At 32.1% G+C, this 18084-nt stretch overlaps 1 protein-coding gene and 1 non-coding gene across 2 annotated transcripts in view; both read left to right on the top strand.

Annotated features, from left to right (window-relative positions):
- The first annotated feature begins 763 nt into the window (after positions 1-763).
- trnay-gua (transfer RNA tyrosine (anticodon GUA)) lies at positions 764-850 on the top strand. The gene is given in 2 exon segments: positions 764-800; positions 815-850. It is a non-coding gene; the product is annotated as a tRNA-Tyr (tRNA).
- Positions 851-2890: 2040 nt separating this feature from the next.
- The window catches only part of LOC131524093 (src substrate cortactin-like), a 22308-nt gene continuing 7114 nt past the window's right edge, over positions 2891-18084 (top strand). The window contains exons 1-14 of the mRNA XM_058750832.1: positions 2891-3012; positions 3833-3916; positions 4196-4269; positions 6103-6232; positions 6695-6805; positions 6878-6932; positions 7021-7131; positions 10783-10893; positions 11119-11229; positions 15878-15933; positions 16672-16813; positions 16941-16966; positions 17654-17837; positions 17965-17990. Of these exons, the coding sequence (XP_058606815.1) occupies positions 2965-3012; positions 3833-3916; positions 4196-4269; positions 6103-6232; positions 6695-6805; positions 6878-6932; positions 7021-7131; positions 10783-10893; positions 11119-11229; positions 15878-15933; positions 16672-16813; positions 16941-16966; positions 17654-17837; positions 17965-17990 (1269 nt within the window). The 5' untranslated portion in view covers positions 2891-2964. The remainder of the gene's footprint in view (positions 3013-3832; positions 3917-4195; positions 4270-6102; positions 6233-6694; positions 6806-6877; positions 6933-7020; positions 7132-10782; positions 10894-11118; positions 11230-15877; positions 15934-16671; positions 16814-16940; positions 16967-17653; positions 17838-17964; positions 17991-18084) is intronic.

Here is an 18084-nt window from a genome sequence, read left to right as displayed (position 1 = left end):
TTTGGAAAACATGTTTCCACATTTTCTTCTTACTTCGTGTTGCCAGATAAAAGACACCCTTAGGTCAAGATCCAAATCTATCCCTTTAAGCAACGGAAGGAACGTTTTCATATTAGACTTCACATGTTTGATGTCAAGAAGATAACACCTGACCCGGCGTGATTTGAACACGCAACCTTCTGATCTGGAGTCAGGCGCTACCGTTGCGCACGAGGTCTCAGAAAACAAGGTGGTGCTTGCTGTAGGGCCCTTGATACATTTACCAAAAAGCAGCCTGATTTCCCTCAATTATCCTAAGAGGTAAGGCTTTCTGAATTTCTTGGTGTTGTTGTCCCATCCTTGATAGCTCAGCTGGTAGGCGGAGGACTGTAGATGAAGTGTTGGCTATCCTTGGGTCGCTGGTTCAATTCTCGAAGGAGTTTGGTTTTAAATTTGGAAAACATGTTTCCACATTTTCTTCTTACTGTGTTGCCAGATAAAAGACACCCTTAGGTCAAGATCCAAATCTATCCCTTTAAGCAACATTTTTCATATTAGACTTCACATGTTTGATGTCAAGAAGATAACACCTGACCCCGGACGTGATTTGAACACGCAACCTTCTGATCTGGAGTCAGGCGCTACCGTTGCGCACGAGGTCTCAGAAAACAAGGTGGTGCTTGCTGTGTAGGGCCCTTGATACATTTACCAAAAAGCAGCCTGATTTCCTCAATTATCCTAAGAGGTAAGGCTTTCTGAATTTCTTGGTTTGTTGTTGTCCCATCCTTCGATAGCTCAGCTGGTAGAGCGGAGGACTGTAGATGAAGTGTTGGCTATCCTTGGGTCGCTGGTTCAATTCAGGCTCGAAGGAGTTTGGTTTTAAATTTGGAAAACATGTTTCCACATTTTCTTCTTACTTCGTGTTGCCAGATAAAAGGCACCCTTAGGTCAAGATCCAAATCTATCCCTTTAAGCAACATTTTTCATATTAGACTTCACATGTTTGATGTCAAGAAGATAACACCTGACCCCGGACGTGATTTGAACACGCAACCTTCTGATCTGGAGTCAGGCCGCTACCGTTGCGCACGAGGTCTCAGAAAACAAGGTGGAGCTTGCTGTGTAGGGCCCTTGATACATTTACCAAAAAGCAGCCTGATTTCCTCAATTATCCTAAGAGGTAAGGCTTTCTGAATTTCTTGGTGTGTTGTTGTCCCATCCTTGATAGCTCAGCTGGTAGGCGGAGGACTGTAGATGAAGTGTTGGCTATCCTTAGGTCGCTGGTTCAATTCTGGCTCGAAGGAGTTTGGTTTTAAATTTGGAAAACATGTTTCCACATTTTCTTCTTACTGTGTTGCCAGATAAAAGGACACCCTTAGGTCAAGATCCAAATCTATCCCTTTAAGCAACGGTAGGAACGTTTTCATATTAGACTTCACATGTTTGATGTCAAGAAGATAACACCTGACCCGGCGTGATTTGAACACGCAACCTTCTGATCTGGAGTCAGACGCTACCGTTGCGCCACGAGGTCTCAGAAAACAAGGTGGAGCTTGCTGTGTAGGGCCCTTGATACATTTACCAAAAAGCAGCCTGATTTCCTCAATTATCCTAAGAGGTAAGGCTTTCTGAATTTCTTGGTTTGTTGTTGTCCCATCCTTGATAGCTCAGCTGGTAGAGCGGAGGACTGTAGATGAAGTGTTGGCTATCCTTGGGTCGCTGGTTCAATTCTCGAAGGAGTTTGGTTTTAAATTTGGAAAACATGTTTCCACATTTTCTTCTTACTGTGTTGCCAGATAAAAGACACCCTTAGGTCAAGATCCAAATCTATCCCTTTAAGCAACGGTAGGAACGTTTTCATATTAGACTTCACATGTTTGATGTCAAGAAGATAACAAAAATAATAATTGACATAGCCTTGCGCCCTATTGTGATTTCGAATTGCAGAATATTTCAGTAGGCTGTATGAATTTGAGAGACGTTCTTAAATGTATTGCACATACATGCATGCACAGCTTTGCAGCTTTAATCGCCATTTTGGTAATTTCGTGACTTAACTGAAGATGCATGCTCGCAGTTTCTAGCGCGGTTTTTTATGATGAGGCCTCATTTTCGGGTACAGTTGAAGCGCGTGCGTCGTGAGGAGAGTAAAACGGCTGACAGGACAGGAAAGTTTGTTTTAGTGACATATAACAATATCCCATCAGACCACAGTTCCCTGTTGTTCTACTGAAGCTCATTTGGCAGCTGTAGCCTACCTTTTCCGCGCTTGTTTGACTCGCGCGCCGAGGGCAAGCTGAAGTGCGCGTCTGAAAAGCCTCCCGTTTGTTGCGGTCGAGAGATACGGCCGCTCCGCGTCTGAATGAGTTTTTAATAAATACATTTTTGAACTCATTACAATGCTAAAAACTGTTGAATAAAAATGTTGCATTAATTATTTTTAATAACTAAGCTTTTGATTATTTATTAAGTTTTACAGAATTTTTCACAGAATGATTTTGAAATTGATATTTACAGTTGCATTTTTTGTGTTGTGTAATTGTATTACAGAAAAAAATTGTGATTGTTATTTATTATTATTGTTATTATTTTTTTTATTGTATTTTTTTTAACCCAGCATTTTAAGAGTGTATTTTTGTACTATTTTACTTAATCTTTTTTCTTTTTAACAAGGTAATATAAAAAATATATTTTCATTTGTAATGAAAAGTCAGTCCCGCACATCCACAGATACAATTTTATATTCGCTTTGAAATAAAATAATAGTGAAAATAGTGACTCGCATATTGAAACTAATTAGGTTTAAAGATTTAAGAGGGGTATAGCAACGGCTTTGTTTAGGTGCGTAAAATAACTTATAAATTAAATTTAAATAATTAAATCAGTAAATCATTCCTGAGAAAGAGAGAAAACGCGGTCCTAGCGCTGCGGTGCTGGCGCTGCAGGACGCTGAGCTCGCGCACAGTCCGGTCATACTATTACGCGATGAGGGGAAATTGCGTAACGCTGCTGGCCGGAGACCAGATTTCTCAGGTATGCTAGGCCTATCTTAGCCTGAACTTGAATCAGATCATCATTTTCCGATCTCAAATAAGATGATAATAAATAATAACAATAATGTCAATGACAGCAAATCCCACAATGTCCCTGTCATTGTGGAACAGCCGGCGTCCCCCCCGCTCCCGGAGCTCAGGTGGTGCCGTCGGGTTTGGAGCAGGAAGTGGGAAGCGGAAGACTGTGGCCAGGAACGCTGACGACTTTCTCTTCATAACTATTATTACATTCTCTATTAGCGTTATTCATTTAAAGAACACGTGCATTAAGGAGGGCATCGAAGTACACCGTAAGTGTGAAGGCGTGATTTTACAGGTTTTAAACGGGCGGTTTAGAGGCGAGACCACCAAACCCCGAACACATCAAGAAGACGAGTCCTCATTTCTCAGCAGAACGCATTAATTTCGCTTTATTTCTGCTCGTTTGCTTGCATTAGTGTCCGCAGATCAGATTTAACGTGTCTATTAAAAAAAACATTTAATCTTGTTCGTCTGCGTGTAACGTTATGCATGGCGTGTACACACCAGACGTGTTCATTCACATATTGCATTAATTAACATTAATTCAGTAGTAAAGATATTTGATGACTAACTAGGTCCAACAACGCCAACCGACGTGTTTGTTTAGTGGCCTGGATAGGCGTCTTCCTTACAGTCCGGGTTCACACTAGAACCGATACCGAGATAGTGATTGTGCAAGTGTGAATCTGGGGCGAAATGGCAGCTTATGTGAATCAAACTAACACACATGTGGTACTTTGAGAGCACTTGGTGATGTGATGGTGTTTTGTGTTCGTCAGATGTGGAAGGCAGCCGCTGGTCAGTCCGTCTCTGTGTCGGTGGATGATGGAGGAGATGATTGGGAAACTGACCCGGACTTTGAGGTTACAAACACCGTGCATCACTTCTCAAGACATGCTCATTCATGCATTACGAGTTTTATCTGTGGATGTAAATGAAAATACATGCAGTGAAATATTATAATGTTTTTTATTTTTATTTATTTATTTATTTTTTAAAGATGCAAACTTAACTAATCACAGTCTAGTGAATATTTGCACCTATCTCTTTATGCAAATTCATACAAATTTCAACATTTATGTTTTCCTATTGTTTCTGTGGCTTTTCAACACTGATGTCTCTCTTTTTCCACCGAATGCCAGAATGATGTCTCAGAGAAGGAGCAGCGTTGGGGAGCCAAGACTGTGGCCGGCTCCGGTCATCAGGAACACATCAAGTTAGTCAGCTTCCGTAATATGAACGATTAAAATAAATAAATAAATAAATAAATAAATAAATAAATAAATAAATAAATAAATAAATAAATAAATAAATAAATAAATAAATAAATAAATAAATAAATAAATAAATAAATAAATAAATAAATAAATAAATAAATAAATAAATAAATAAATAAATAAATAAATAAATAAATAAATAAATAAATAAATAAATAAATAAATAAATAAATAAATAAATAAATAAATAAATAAATAAATAAATAAATAAATAAATAAATAAATAAATAAATAAATAAATAAATAAATAAATAAATAAATAAATAAATAAATAAATAAATAAATAAATAAATAAATAAATAAATAAATAAATAAATAAATAAATAAATAAATAAATAAATAAATAAATAAATAAATAAATAAATAAATAAATAAATAAATAAATAAATAAATAAATAAATAAATAAATAAATAAATAAATAAATAAATAAATAAATAAATAAATAAATAAATAAATAAATAAATAAATAAATAAATAAATAAATAAATAAATAAATAAATAAATAAATAAATAAATAAATAAATAAATAAATAAATAAATAAATAAATAAATAAATAAATAAATAAATAAATAAATAAATAAATAAATAAATAAATAAATAAATAAATAAATAAATAAATAAATAAATAAATAAATAAATAAATAAATAAATAAATAAATAAATAAATAAATAAATAAATAAATAAATAAATAAATAAATAAATAAATAAATAAATAAATAAATAAATAAATAAATAAATAAATAAATAAATAAATAAATAAATAAATAAATAAATAAATAAATAAATAAATAAATAAATAAATAAATAAATAAATAAATAAATAAATAAATAAATAAATAAATAAATAAATAAATAAATAAATAAATAAATAAATAAATAAATAAATAAATAAATAAATAAATAAATAAATAAATAAATAAATAAATAAATAAATAAATAAATAAATAAATAAATAAATAAATAAATAAATAAATAAATAAATAAATAAATAAATAAATAAATAAATAAATAAATAAATAAATAAATAAATAAATAAATAAATAAATAAATAAATAAATAAATAAATAAATAAATAAATAAATAAATAAATAAATAAATAAATAAATAAATAAATAAATAAATAAATAAATAAATAAATAAATAAATAAATAAATAAATAAATAAATAAATAAATAAATAAATAAATAAATAAATAAATAAATAAATAAATAAATAAATAAATAAATAAATAAATAAATAAATAAATAAATAAATAAATAAATAAATAAATAAATAAATAAATAAATAAATAAATAAATAAATAAATAAATAAATAAATAAATAAATAAATAAATAAATAAATAAATAAATAAATAAATAAATAAATAAATAAATAAATAAATAAATAAATAAATAAATAAATAAATAAATAAATAAATAAATAAATAAATAAATAAATAAATAAATAAATAAATAAATAAATAAATAAATAAATAAATAAATAAATAAATAAATAAATAAATAAATAAATAAATAAATAAATAAATAAATAAATAAATAAATAAATAAATAAATAAATAAATAAATAAATAAATAAATAAATAAATAAATAAATAAATAAATAAATAAATAAATAAATAAATAAATCTTTAGGACTGCTCACAACTTAACAACCCTAGTTGGTCAGACTAGCTCTTAAGACAGAGACTAGGTTTATATAACTGGCCTCAGATTTCTTGGTGAACATGGTAATGATAATTCACAGAATATAATTTCCTTGTGTTTCTCAGTATTCATAAGCTGCGTGAGAGGGTGTCGTCTGAACACAGCGAGCTGAAGCAGAAGGAGCTGGAGCACATGCCGCAAGCGTCTCACGGTTACGGAGGAAAGTTTGGGTTGCAGCAGGACCGCATGGATAAGGCAAGCGGCTTCGCTCTCATGATTCACTTCTCCGAAGCCGGCGCTCGCTTTACAGTGATGTGTTTGTTCAGAGTGCCTGTTTCAGCATAAAACTCATAATAAGAGAGTGCTTCATATTCATAACGAAGAGGATCTGTTTTAGTTTCTGCCTGCTGGTGATATTAAAAATCCTGGTGCATCAGTGCCAAGTCCGTATTAAAATAATAATTTTGTTGTTTGAGTAAAGAGTGTCGCTCGTTTTGTTTTTTAATGCATTTACTTGAGATCATTTAAAACACTTGGTTCAATTCACCCAGAATGAGAAAAGAGTCTTTATAGGCCTCTATTAGAGATTACTGCAATATATCAATTAGATCTTCGGTTTATTTTTTTGCATGAAAATCCATAGATGTAGATATTACAGTGGAGACCACATCTCTTTGATTTTATTCATCAGAATTGAAGCGTGTGTTTTATTTGCAGTCTGCCGTGGGACACGAGTATCAGAGCAAGCTGTCCAAACATTGCTCCCAGACGGACACCTCCAAGGGCTTCGGAGGTAAATTCGGCGTGGAAGCTGACCGTGTTGACCAGGTAAGTCTTCAGTGGACGGTTGAGTGTTTCTGCGGTCATGTTCACGCTCAGTGATGTGCTGTTTTCCTGCAGTCTGCCGTGGGCTTTGAGTATGCCGGAAAAACCGAAAAACACGCCTCGCAGAAAGGTGGTTCTCTCTTTCTGTCTTTAAGATTCACTAAGATTCCTGTGTTCATTGTGTGATGTGGTAAGAGCCGCTCGTGTTGTTGTTTCAGACTACACCACCGGGTTCGGGGGCCGCTACGGCGTGCAGGCGGACCGCGTGGACCGGAGTGCTGTTGGCTTTGATTATCAGGGGAAGACGGAGAAGCACGAGTCACAGAAAGGTGCGTTCCTGCTTCCCTGGCCTCTCTGGGCATGTTGTGTTTAGGGGCTCAAGGATCGGGATCGAGGCCGGTCAAGCATGTTTTTAATCACCGGCGGTTCGTTAGCTGTCATTCCAGTGTCATGCAGTAGGTGGCGGTATGCACTTATAGCAGTCCACTGCCATTGAAAGGAAAAGACGACGCTCGAATGTGCGTTCTGTATGTTCTAGCGCGTCGCACGTTCAAGATTCAGTCTGTAGAGTATTTGACCTACTTCAATCTGAGACGTCGACACGTCTCATTGCTATGAACTGATAGACTGCCACGAACTTCATGCTTTCTAACCTTATCTCAACCTTTCTCGCTTTACGCTGCAATTAATCTGCTTATTGTACGTATAATAGGGTTGTGCCAGTAGACGATAATATCGTGTATCGACGATTGTGAGATATTGCCTGTGGCTGATAGCAAGACTAGTAATACTATCTAATTAATATTAGGGCTTATTTATTGCATTATATTTCTTATTCCGTGTTTTTACAGTGTTGCGTGTTATAACCAATCACACATGATTATGCTGAGCTTATGAATGTAAATTGAGCAGATCGCCCAACATTAACATATAAAATACAAGTTTATATCAGTAGTATCATATTAATAATTATGACCACACAGTCTGTTTACGATGTCTGTCACTGTTACACGTTTACATCTGCCAATGTCTTTATACAGTGTGTGCATATATTGAGAGATAGTGTGTATCTTATTATTGAACAATATATATGTTGTGTATATACAGTAAGTAATTGTTATATTGGATATTAGTGATGATAGATGCACTTTTTTTTTACATTTGAGCCCCAGCCCCTGAGAAAGTCTCTGCACATCTCTGTTTGCGCTGAGCAGTTTACTGACACAAACCTGTTTACATTTTTGCAGCACAGGGCAGCTCTTCTTCTGAACATGCAAAATGTACATATATTATTTATTATTAGATTTGTTTGCCTCTCTGTGCCCACATACTGTATTTTGATGCAGCTAAATTCTCAATAAAACTGTTTTCATTGATATATTTTACTGTTTCTGTTGTCAGACAACGGGATGAATATGAAATAGTGACTGAAACGTGACCCATTAAGACTACATAACCAGCTCTCCTTTCCAAGATGTTAATCTGCACAAAAATCCTGATAATCGAGCCGTCGTCTGATCAAATCAAATACACATAAGATAAAGACAATAGCTGTGCTGTGATTTCGGCTATACTTGCATGTAAAATTAGAGAAGCAACATAATATCTGCTCCTCTGATGCTAATCGCACGTTAATAAAATTAGTGCCGTTAAAATGAATTTGCGTTAACTTTGATAGCACTAATACGTTTATAAAACGGTTAGTTCCATTCCTCGATTCTGATTGGTCGGCAGCTGTTTTATTCACGATACGGCACGGCTATGACCGCTTCACCAAACCGTTCTGTGTATCACTGAGCAACACCCTTAGCAACATAAACAATCAATAGCATCAAAACTGTTTCATGTATTATGTATTTCGGCAGAATTAACTGTTTGCTCTTTATTTAATAGTGCCTGCTGGCGTTATGTTGCATCTTTCATCTTTAATTTTGGTTAAATTTAAATGTCAGGTAAATGTGACCCAATTCCGTTTTTTTGCTCATGTGTGACCCAGATCGGATCTGTTCTATGACCGTGTGAACAGGGGAAAAACGCATGCATTCGGATATAGCGAGATCGGTTTCAGGCCTCATTCATATGTGGAAATAAATCGGATATAAATTGGATATGTGCCAATGCGACTGTCAGATCGGATTTTCTAAGGCATTGTGTTCTGTACGTCATTAAAACGGTGACAATTTGGTACTTCTCCGCGGTTTAATGACGTTATATGGGACCCATGCTGGCAAAATGAGTGTAAATGTGCACGGGCTATTTTGAGCTACAGGCAAAAAAAAAAGAAAGTGGAAAAAATGTCGAATTTATGGTTTTCACAAACATTAGTTCATTAAGCCTTCGTTTAGCTATCCCAATGCTCCAAATAGTAATTAAACATCTAAAAGTATCTTTAATTGTATATTTTCTGAGAGGATTACCTTTTCTCCGCTCGTTTCTCGCGCTGAAGATCCCGATAAATACACAGAATTACAGTATTTCAGTGTTCCTGCTAACATCCGTTCTGTCTTCAGTGAACGCTCGGGGAAACACATCTGATGTGTAACTTTATATGATTCGTGCGTTACAGTAGGCCGTCTGTCTCAATGTGATCAGTAGCCTAAAAGACAAGAGGGAATCACTCGTAGCACTTCATTTAACTGCTTTTGTAGTTTTAATAATCAGTTTTTGTAATGAACACACTGAAGTGATTTTTACATTTGATCATTTGTTTTTCGTAGGCTATATGAATGCTTTTGTTTAGATGTAAAATGATAAAGGTAATGCGTTATTTCTAGGCTATTTGAAAAAAAATATATGCTCTATAAAAGCATCTGCTAAATGACTAAATATTAGCGGCTCATACTATTTTATAGCACTTGCTATTCAATTCTGTATTTTTAAGGAATTATGTAGTTGTTTAATTGTATACACTTAATTATTGTCCTAATCAACTCCTAACCCTAAACGTACCCGTTGGTAACCCTCTTGAAATATTTAACCTAATTTATTTCAATATATTCTGGTTTTAAATTCAGTTTTCTTGGAAAGAAAGTCTTGTGTCTGTGCGAGACTTCAGATCATTAGACGCAGCGCTTCACGTCTGATGTGTGACCCGCTTAAATTGCAGTAAACGGTAAAACAAATTAGTGTGATTATTAGTACTTTAATAAATGTGAAATAATTTGAATACAAATACTAATTTACAACATCCAGCAGCTCAATGAACTGTTTTTCACAGCTAAATAGGCAAATAAGATGGAAAGATAAAAAAAGATCTTTGAAAAAAGACATGGATAAAAAAGAACCATGGATCTAGTCTTTGCATCTGTTTGTTTGATGTTTGAATCAGGTCTCCTCTGTTAGAATAGATGGCGCTGTCCCAAAAAATAGGGTCCTATGCAGTCCTTAAACTGCAGCCTCCAGTATTGCAGGAACATTGGGTTGTTTTTGTTCAGACCAATGTGAATATGACCCATGTTTTTATCCTGCAAACACACAGAGCTGTAAATGTGAACTGGTGGATCGATAAGAAGATAATTCATTATAAAATCTAAACAGTAAAATGTGTATGCATGTTATTTAATTAATATAATTTATTGATTAATAATGGTTTGTTAATATAATAATGCTTTTGACTCATCCATTTTCTTAAAAAATGGTTTAAAGGCTGAACATTTTATAAAACTTGTTTTCGTGAAAACTTGTATCTGAACTGTAAATCATGCTTTTTAGTCATTTTACAGTTTAAAAGTTTACCATAGACATTGCCCTACCCCACTCCACTCATATGGTATTAATTTTATTTGTGCTTAAAAATCCTGCAGCAACCCTGCTGTAATGCACTTAAAATGTGCACCAAGCACAAGGAAAATACAAATATCGCATCGGGACTCGGAATCAGCAGATACTCAATATTCAGTGGCTTGGATCGGGGGCACAAAAAACCTGATCGGGATGTCCCTAGTTGTATTATTACATTTTTCTACTTCTTAAATCTGCAGATTACGCCAAAGGCTTTGGTGGCAAATTTGGAGTGGAGACGGATAAAGTGGACAAGAGCGCCGTGGGCTTCGAGTACCAGGGAAAGACTGAGAAACACGAGTCTCAGAAAGGTTTGTCACATCTTTCACGCCTCACTGCTTGACTTTAGTTTAACAGTACAGATTTATAGAAGATTTTAGTGTTTTTTTCCCCTTATGAACAGAAGGCTGGGATAATACTACATATAATTCTAACAATCGTTCTCTTCATGGATGTCAGTAACTATGAATCTAAATCAAAATGGTCTGTCACAGTCGGACGGTGACTCTGTCCTGTGGTTTTCTGGTTTGTGTAAGACTATGTCAAGGGCTTCGGAGGGAAGTTTGGTGTTCAGACGGACCGTCAGGATAAGTCTGCGGTGGGATGGGACCATCAGGAGAAACTGCAGCTGCACGAGTCACAGAAAGGTAAAAGACACCTCACTCTGTCTAAGGGTTGTATTGATACCTTAATTATGTCTAATGATATGAAACTAGAGATGAGCATCTGCAGGACTTCAGTTGTTTATATGCATTGTTATACCAAGCTCTGGATGTCATAGCTATTCCGGTGGTATTTTAATTCTCTGGTGTTGCTTGGTCATTTTTGATTGTATTTTATCTTTTATTTTTATTTTGTACTTATTTGGGATTGTACGAAACTTGGTAAAGGTTTTTGCACTTGCCATGTGAACACACACACACACACACACACACACACACGCATGTCTGGTTTGCTATCCTTGTGGGGACTCTCCATAGGCGTAATGCTTCTTGTACTGTACAGACCGTATATTCTATTGTCCTACACCAACACTACACCTAAACCTACCCCTTACAGGAGACTACTGGCATTTTTAGATTTTCAAAAAACTTAATTCTGTGTGATTTATTAGCTTGTTTACCCGTGACACGAGTCCCCATGAGTCTGTGTGTATTCAGGTTTAAGTCCCCACCTGAATAGAAAAACACACACACACACACACACACACACACACACACACAATCATTGACATGATTCAAAAAGGTGAAATGGTCCTGAAAAATAGTCACACAGACTCACACTTATATTGTTTGTGGCCAGAAATGACCACATTGGAAATGAATGGGCAGTGAATTTGCTCCCAAAGAAAATCTGACTGAAAGCCTTTTTTTTTTTTTTTTTTTTTTGAGATATCAACTTCAAGTTTGGAACACAACTTGTTCAGATTTCCGGGTTTGTTTTTCTTGCAATTGTAGAGTAAAACGTTTTGTAAAATAAATTTCCCAACTTTTTTTAATTTCACTTTTGTAAACTTTTTTCACCTCATCAGTAATCTGCCGAGAGTATTTGGCAGTATATGTGTGTGTGTGTATATATAAATAATATTTTGACCACCATGTGAACAACACCACCAGAGGGTTAATTAATGTTTTGACAATATCAATATTATAGGGAATAGAATTTAGGGCTGCAACAACGAATCGATTAAATCGATAAAATCGATTACTAAAAGCGTTGGCAACGAATTTCATAATCGATTCGTTGTGTCGCGCGACGCGAGACGTTTGATTATTTAAAAAAAAAAAAAAAAAAAAAAAAAAAAAAAAAAAAAAAAAAAAAAAAAAAAAAAAAAAAAAAAAAAAAAAAAAAAAAAAAAAAAAAAAAAAAAAAAAAAAAAAAAAAAAAAAAAAAAAAAAAAAAAAAAAAAAAAAAAAAAAAAAAAAAAAAAAAAAAAAAAAAAAAAAAAAAAAAAAAAAAAAAAAAAAAAAAAAAAAAAAAAAAAAAAAAAAAAAAAAAAAAAAAAAAAAAAAAAAAAAAAAAAAAAAAAAAAAAAAAAAAAAAAAAAAAAAAAAAAAAAAAAAAAAAAAAAAAAAAAAAAAAAAAAAAAAAAAAAAAAAAAAAAAAAAAAAAAAAAAAAAAAAAAAAAAAAAAAAAAAAAAAAAAAAAAAAAAAAAAAAAAAAAAAAAAAAAAAAAAAAAAAAAAAAAAAAAAAAAAAAAAAAAAAAAAAAAAAAAAAAAAAAAAAAAAAAAAAAAAAAAAAAAAAAAAAAAAAAAAAAAAAAAAAAAAAAAAAAAAAAAAAAAAAAAAAAAAAAAAAAAAAAAAAAAAAAAAAAAAAAAAAAAAAAAAAAAAAAAAAAAAAAAAAAAAAAAAAAAAAAAAAAAAAAAAAAAAAAAAAAAAAAAAAAAAAAAAAAAAAAAAAAAAAAAAAAAAAAAAAAAAAAAAAAAAAAAAAAAAAAAAAAAAAAAAAAAAAAAAAAAAAAAAAAAAAAAAAAAAAAAAAAAAAAAAAAAAAAAAAAAAAAAAAAAAAAAAAAAAAAAAAAAAAAAAAAAAAAAAAAAAAAAAAAAAAAAAAAAAAAAAAAAAAAAAAAAAAAAAAAAAAAAAAAAAAAAAAAAAAAAAAAAAAAAAAAAAAAAAAAAAAAAAAAAAAAAAAAAAAAAAAAAAAAAAAAAAAAAAAAAAAAAAAAAAAAAAAAAAAAAAAAAAAAAAAAAAAAAAAAAAAAAAAAAAAAAAAAAAAAAAAAAAAAAAAAAAAAAAAAAAAAAAAAAAAAAAAAAAAAAAAAAAAAAAAAAAAAAAAAAAAAAAAAAAAAAAAAAAAAAAAAAAAAAAAAAAAAAAAAAAAAAAAAAAAAAAAAAAAAAAAAAAAAAAAAAAAAAAAAAAAAAAAAAAAAAAAAAAAAAAAAAAAAAAAAAAAAAAAAAAAAAAAAAAAAAAAAAAAAAAAAAAAAAAAAAAAAAAAAAAAAAAAAAAAAAAAAAAAAAAAAAAAAAAAAAAAAAAAAAAAAAAAAAAAAAAAAAAAAAAAAAAAAAAAAAAAAAAAAAAAAAAAAAAAAAAAAAAAAAAAAAAAAAAAAAAAAAAAAAAAAAAAAAAAAAAAAAAAAAAAAAAAAAAAAAAAAAAAAAAAAAAAAAAAAAAAAAAAAAAAAAAAAAAAAAAAAAAAAAAAAAAAAAAAAAAAAAAAAAAAAAAAAAAAAAAAAAAAAAAAAAAAAAAAAAAAAAAAAAAAAAAAAAAAAAAAAAAAAAAAAAAAAAAAAAAAAAAAAAAAAAAAAAAAAAAAAAAAAAAAAAAAAAAAAAAAAAAAAAAAAAAAAAAAAAAAAAAAAAAAAAAAAAAAAAAAAAAAAAAAAAAAAAAAAAAAAAAAAAAAAAAAAAAAAAAAAAAAAAAAAAAAAAAAAAAAAAAAAAAAAAAAAAAAAAAAAAAAAAAAAAAAAAAAAAAACTAAGCGCCCATATAGCTACAATCAAAGTTATATAACCTGTAAAGTTGATGAAAGCATAATGCACTTAATGCACTTATGCACTGCATAACAGTTACAGCCGTTCTAACGACAGACAAAACACTCCATCTCCGTCATTCTCTGGTCAAAACATTATTAACTCCATTTGAGCTTGATTTTCATATAATGTTAAGTGCAGGTGTCTGATACAATACCAACGCTAACGACACAGTGTTGTTAAATTATTTAATTTTTGCACTCCCCACCCCAGATGTAAAGCATACATGTGTATGTTTTTGTGTTAGTCCATTTTATTTTATTTTATTATTATTATAACAGCTCAGGGATGTTCAAGGAGCAACATGTTTGTGCACTTTCTAAAGATTTTAGTTCTGTTTTTGAATAAAGGGTTGGAAATGAATGTTTAAAAAAAAAAAAAATCCGATTCATCGATTAATCGAAAAAATAATCGACAGATTAATCGATTATTAAAATAATCGTTAGTTGCAGCCCTAATAGAATTCTTATACAAAAATAATGTAGTTTGTGAATTTATTAATGTGTCATGCATCAATGCAATGCATTCTGGCGAAACCCTCTAAACCCCCTGAAGTTATGCCTCCAAAAATCAAAATTCATGTGTAAAGTAACAAAATACTATAAGGCTGCTCCACAAGCTAGTTCAGATCAAGTACTACATGATATCTGGGAATATTTACTACTGTATTTCTTTTGAAAAATACCAGGCCTGCCAACCTGTACACGTTTTGCATAGTAGGGATGCATTTAGACCTCAAAGTGTGCTTGTATGAGTCTTGACTCTAGCAGCGTCTAGCCTGGAGAAAGTCAAAAGAAGAAGAGTTCAGTCAGTCACAGCGCTGTGTTCATTCCCCGAATATCACGCAGGATGATTGACGCATGCATGAAGTCTGTGAGGAGTCAAAGGAAATGAAATGAGATCCATTCCTTTTGAGCTGTTGACTTAACAAAAACAGCCAAACAAATCGAGCGCGGCTGTTCTTTCACACATGACCACGGTGAAACGCTCCTGTAGCCAGAACATTCCTTTCTCAGCTTCCTCTGCCATTTCCTTCAGAGACCTCTTCAACAGCGATCTCTGCGCAGACGCTGCGTTATTCCCATGATTCCCACAGGCCATGCGTTTGAACCTCTTCCTCTCTTCTCCCATGGGATGTTAAGCTCATTCTGAGGACTTTCAAAGCTGCTTTTCACCTTAACACTGCGTCTGGCCTTTAAGCGTTTGTGCCGAGGTCCGAGGTCGACCGCCGTTGCCCAGTGACTTGATCTGGATTCCCTCTGGACTGAATCAGGGCTCTTCCTCGGAGCAGCAGCCCGGCGTTTGTTCACCTTTCTGCACCTGAAGTGTAGCTTTGAAGTTTGACATTCCGAATGGTCAGGTTTCAGCTTTGTTTTTAATTCATTACAATCTTAAATCAATAAAAGGTTTTCTTTGCAAACTTAAAAGAGGGTGAGAAAATGATGACAGACTTCATGTTGAAACCTGAGAGCATGTTAAGGGAATATTTCACCCAGAAGTGATCATTCAGTCATTATTTTCTCAAATGCATGTCATTCAAACCTGGATGGCTGACTTCTGTGGAACACAAAAGAAGATATTTCAAGTATTTTGGTAATGAAATAGTTTTGACTTGCATTTTTGGACCCAAAAAAAAACAAAACACACATTTCTCAAAATGTGTCATTTTCTGTTCCACAGAAAAAACTTATATAGATTTGAACGACATGGATTTGAGTAAATAATGACTGACTGATCATTTTTTGTTTGAAATATTCCTTTAACATGCCCTCGACATGCATATGTAAGAAATCCTCATTTTAACAATTTTCCTCCGTTATTCTAGATTATGCCAAAGGATTCGGAGGGAAGTATGGTGTGCAGAAAGACCGAATGGACAAGGTACGTTGATCAAATCATTATGATTAACACACAGATGAGCAGAGCTGGGTCGATTACTTACAAATCATAATCCGTTACTGATTCAAAGTTACATGACTGGAATTGTAGTTAGTTACGTAATCCATTACATTACACATTTCAGGTAACACAATCAGACTACTTTTAGATTACTTATGACCTAAATGTTAAATTAAAACAAATAACCATAACCAACGTCAGAGAACCATGAACATGCAAACCTGATACTTTATTATTTAAATATTTACTTTAAAATATCGGGGGTACTTCAAATAAAAATGTAGGTGAAAGAGGATCAGATGACAATTTGTTTGTGTGTGTGTTGATAATGATTAACAATAGATAAGTTTCTCGATTGCTTCGATACTGATCATTAACATCCCTACTCAAAACTTCCTCAAAGTGCTCCGACTATTTTCATACGGTGCTCAAAATTCTGACTACTGAATCCGTTTTATTTATTTATTTTAAAAGTTTTTAATAGGGTTTAAAAAAAAAAAAAGTATAGCATTAGTTAAATATATATATATATATATATATACACACACCCTCAGAATGTGTGAGTGAATATCAGCACGAAGCAGAATAATGTGGAGACTGCTGTGAGATCATGATGTGCTTCTGATGCTGTCGCAGGATGAGGATGAGGATGAGGATGAGGATGAGGATGAGGATGAGGATGAGGATGAGGATGATGATGGTCTGTGTGGTGTTGGTCAGGTGGAGCCCGTCACTGAGGCGGTGGAGAACGGTGCAAACGTGTACGAGGTGGAGCCGGTCTCTGCAGAACCCACATATGAAGAACCGGTCCAGGAAGACCTGTACCAGAACCCTGAGCCGGACGAGCAGTACCAGACCTCAGGTGCGCTTCCTGACACATTACCTTAAATTAACTAAATCTAAATGATGAGCAAGTTCAATATAAAATGTAAATCCATCTTACAAGCTGTGTTTGTCCAACCCTGACTGACTCCGATGCGCCTATAAAGATTTCACCTCTGTGTTTGTCAGATCTGTAATTAAAGGCAGCTGTAATAGTGTCCACCGTTCTACTGTATCTAAAATGAATAGTGTTGCTTTACTAACAGTAATAATTCAAAACAATTATTATTTCTTTAGTTAATTATTGATGTTTTTCTGGCTGTTTGATGTCATTGGAGACACTTGCAGTAATAATATGATCCGCTGTAATCATGGGCACATCGGTACACCAAGTTATCAGTCTGTGGTGCTATTCTGCACTAATCTGAGTTCACCTGCTGCAGGTCAGTGCTTCAGCCGCTGGAGCAGCGGGCGCCACCTGTGTAGCTCCGGCAGGTGTGTGTTCTCAGTGCTGCGCTGATGTTTGTGTGTGTTGATAATGATTAACAATAGATAAGTTTCTCGATTGCTTCGATACTGATCATTAACATCCCTACTCAAAACTTCCTCAAAGTGCTCCGACTATTTTCATACGGTGCTCAAAATTCTGACTACTGAATCCGTTTTATTTATTTATTTTAAAAGTTTTTAATAGGGTTTAAAAAAAAAAAAAGTATAGCATTAGTTAAATATATATATATATATATATATATATATATATATATATATATATATATATATATATACACACACCCTCAGAATGTGTGAGTGAATATCAGCACGAAGCAGAATAATGTGGAGACTGCTGTGAGATCATGATGTGCTTCTGATGCTGTCGCAGGATGAGGATGAGGATGATGATGGTCTGTGTGGTGTTGGTCAGGTGGAGCCCGTCACTGAGGCGGTGGAGAACGGTGCAAACGTGTACGAGGTGGAGCCGGTCTCTGCAGAACCCACATATGAAGAACCGGTCCAGGAAGACCTGTACCAGAACCCTGAGCCGGACGAGCAGTACCAGACCTCAGGTGCGCTTCCTGACACATTACCTTAAATTAACTAAATCTAAATGATGAGCAAGTTCAATATAAAATGTAAATCCATCTTACAAGCTGTGTTTGTCCAACCCTGACTGACTCCGATGCGCCTATAAAGATTTCACCTCTGTGTTTGTCAGATCTGTAATTAAAGGCAGCTGTAATAGTGTCCACCGTTCTACTGTATCTAAAATGAATAGTGTTGCTTTACTAACAGTAATAATTCAAAACAATTATT

The sequence above is a fragment of the Onychostoma macrolepis genome, chromosome 18 (genome assembly GCF_012432095.1).
Source record: "Onychostoma macrolepis isolate SWU-2019 chromosome 18, ASM1243209v1, whole genome shotgun sequence".
NCBI lineage: Eukaryota > Metazoa > Chordata > Actinopteri > Cypriniformes > Cyprinidae > Onychostoma > Onychostoma macrolepis.
The sequence above is the reverse complement of the archived record's forward strand: the minus strand, read 5'-3'. Positions and strand labels throughout refer to the sequence as shown.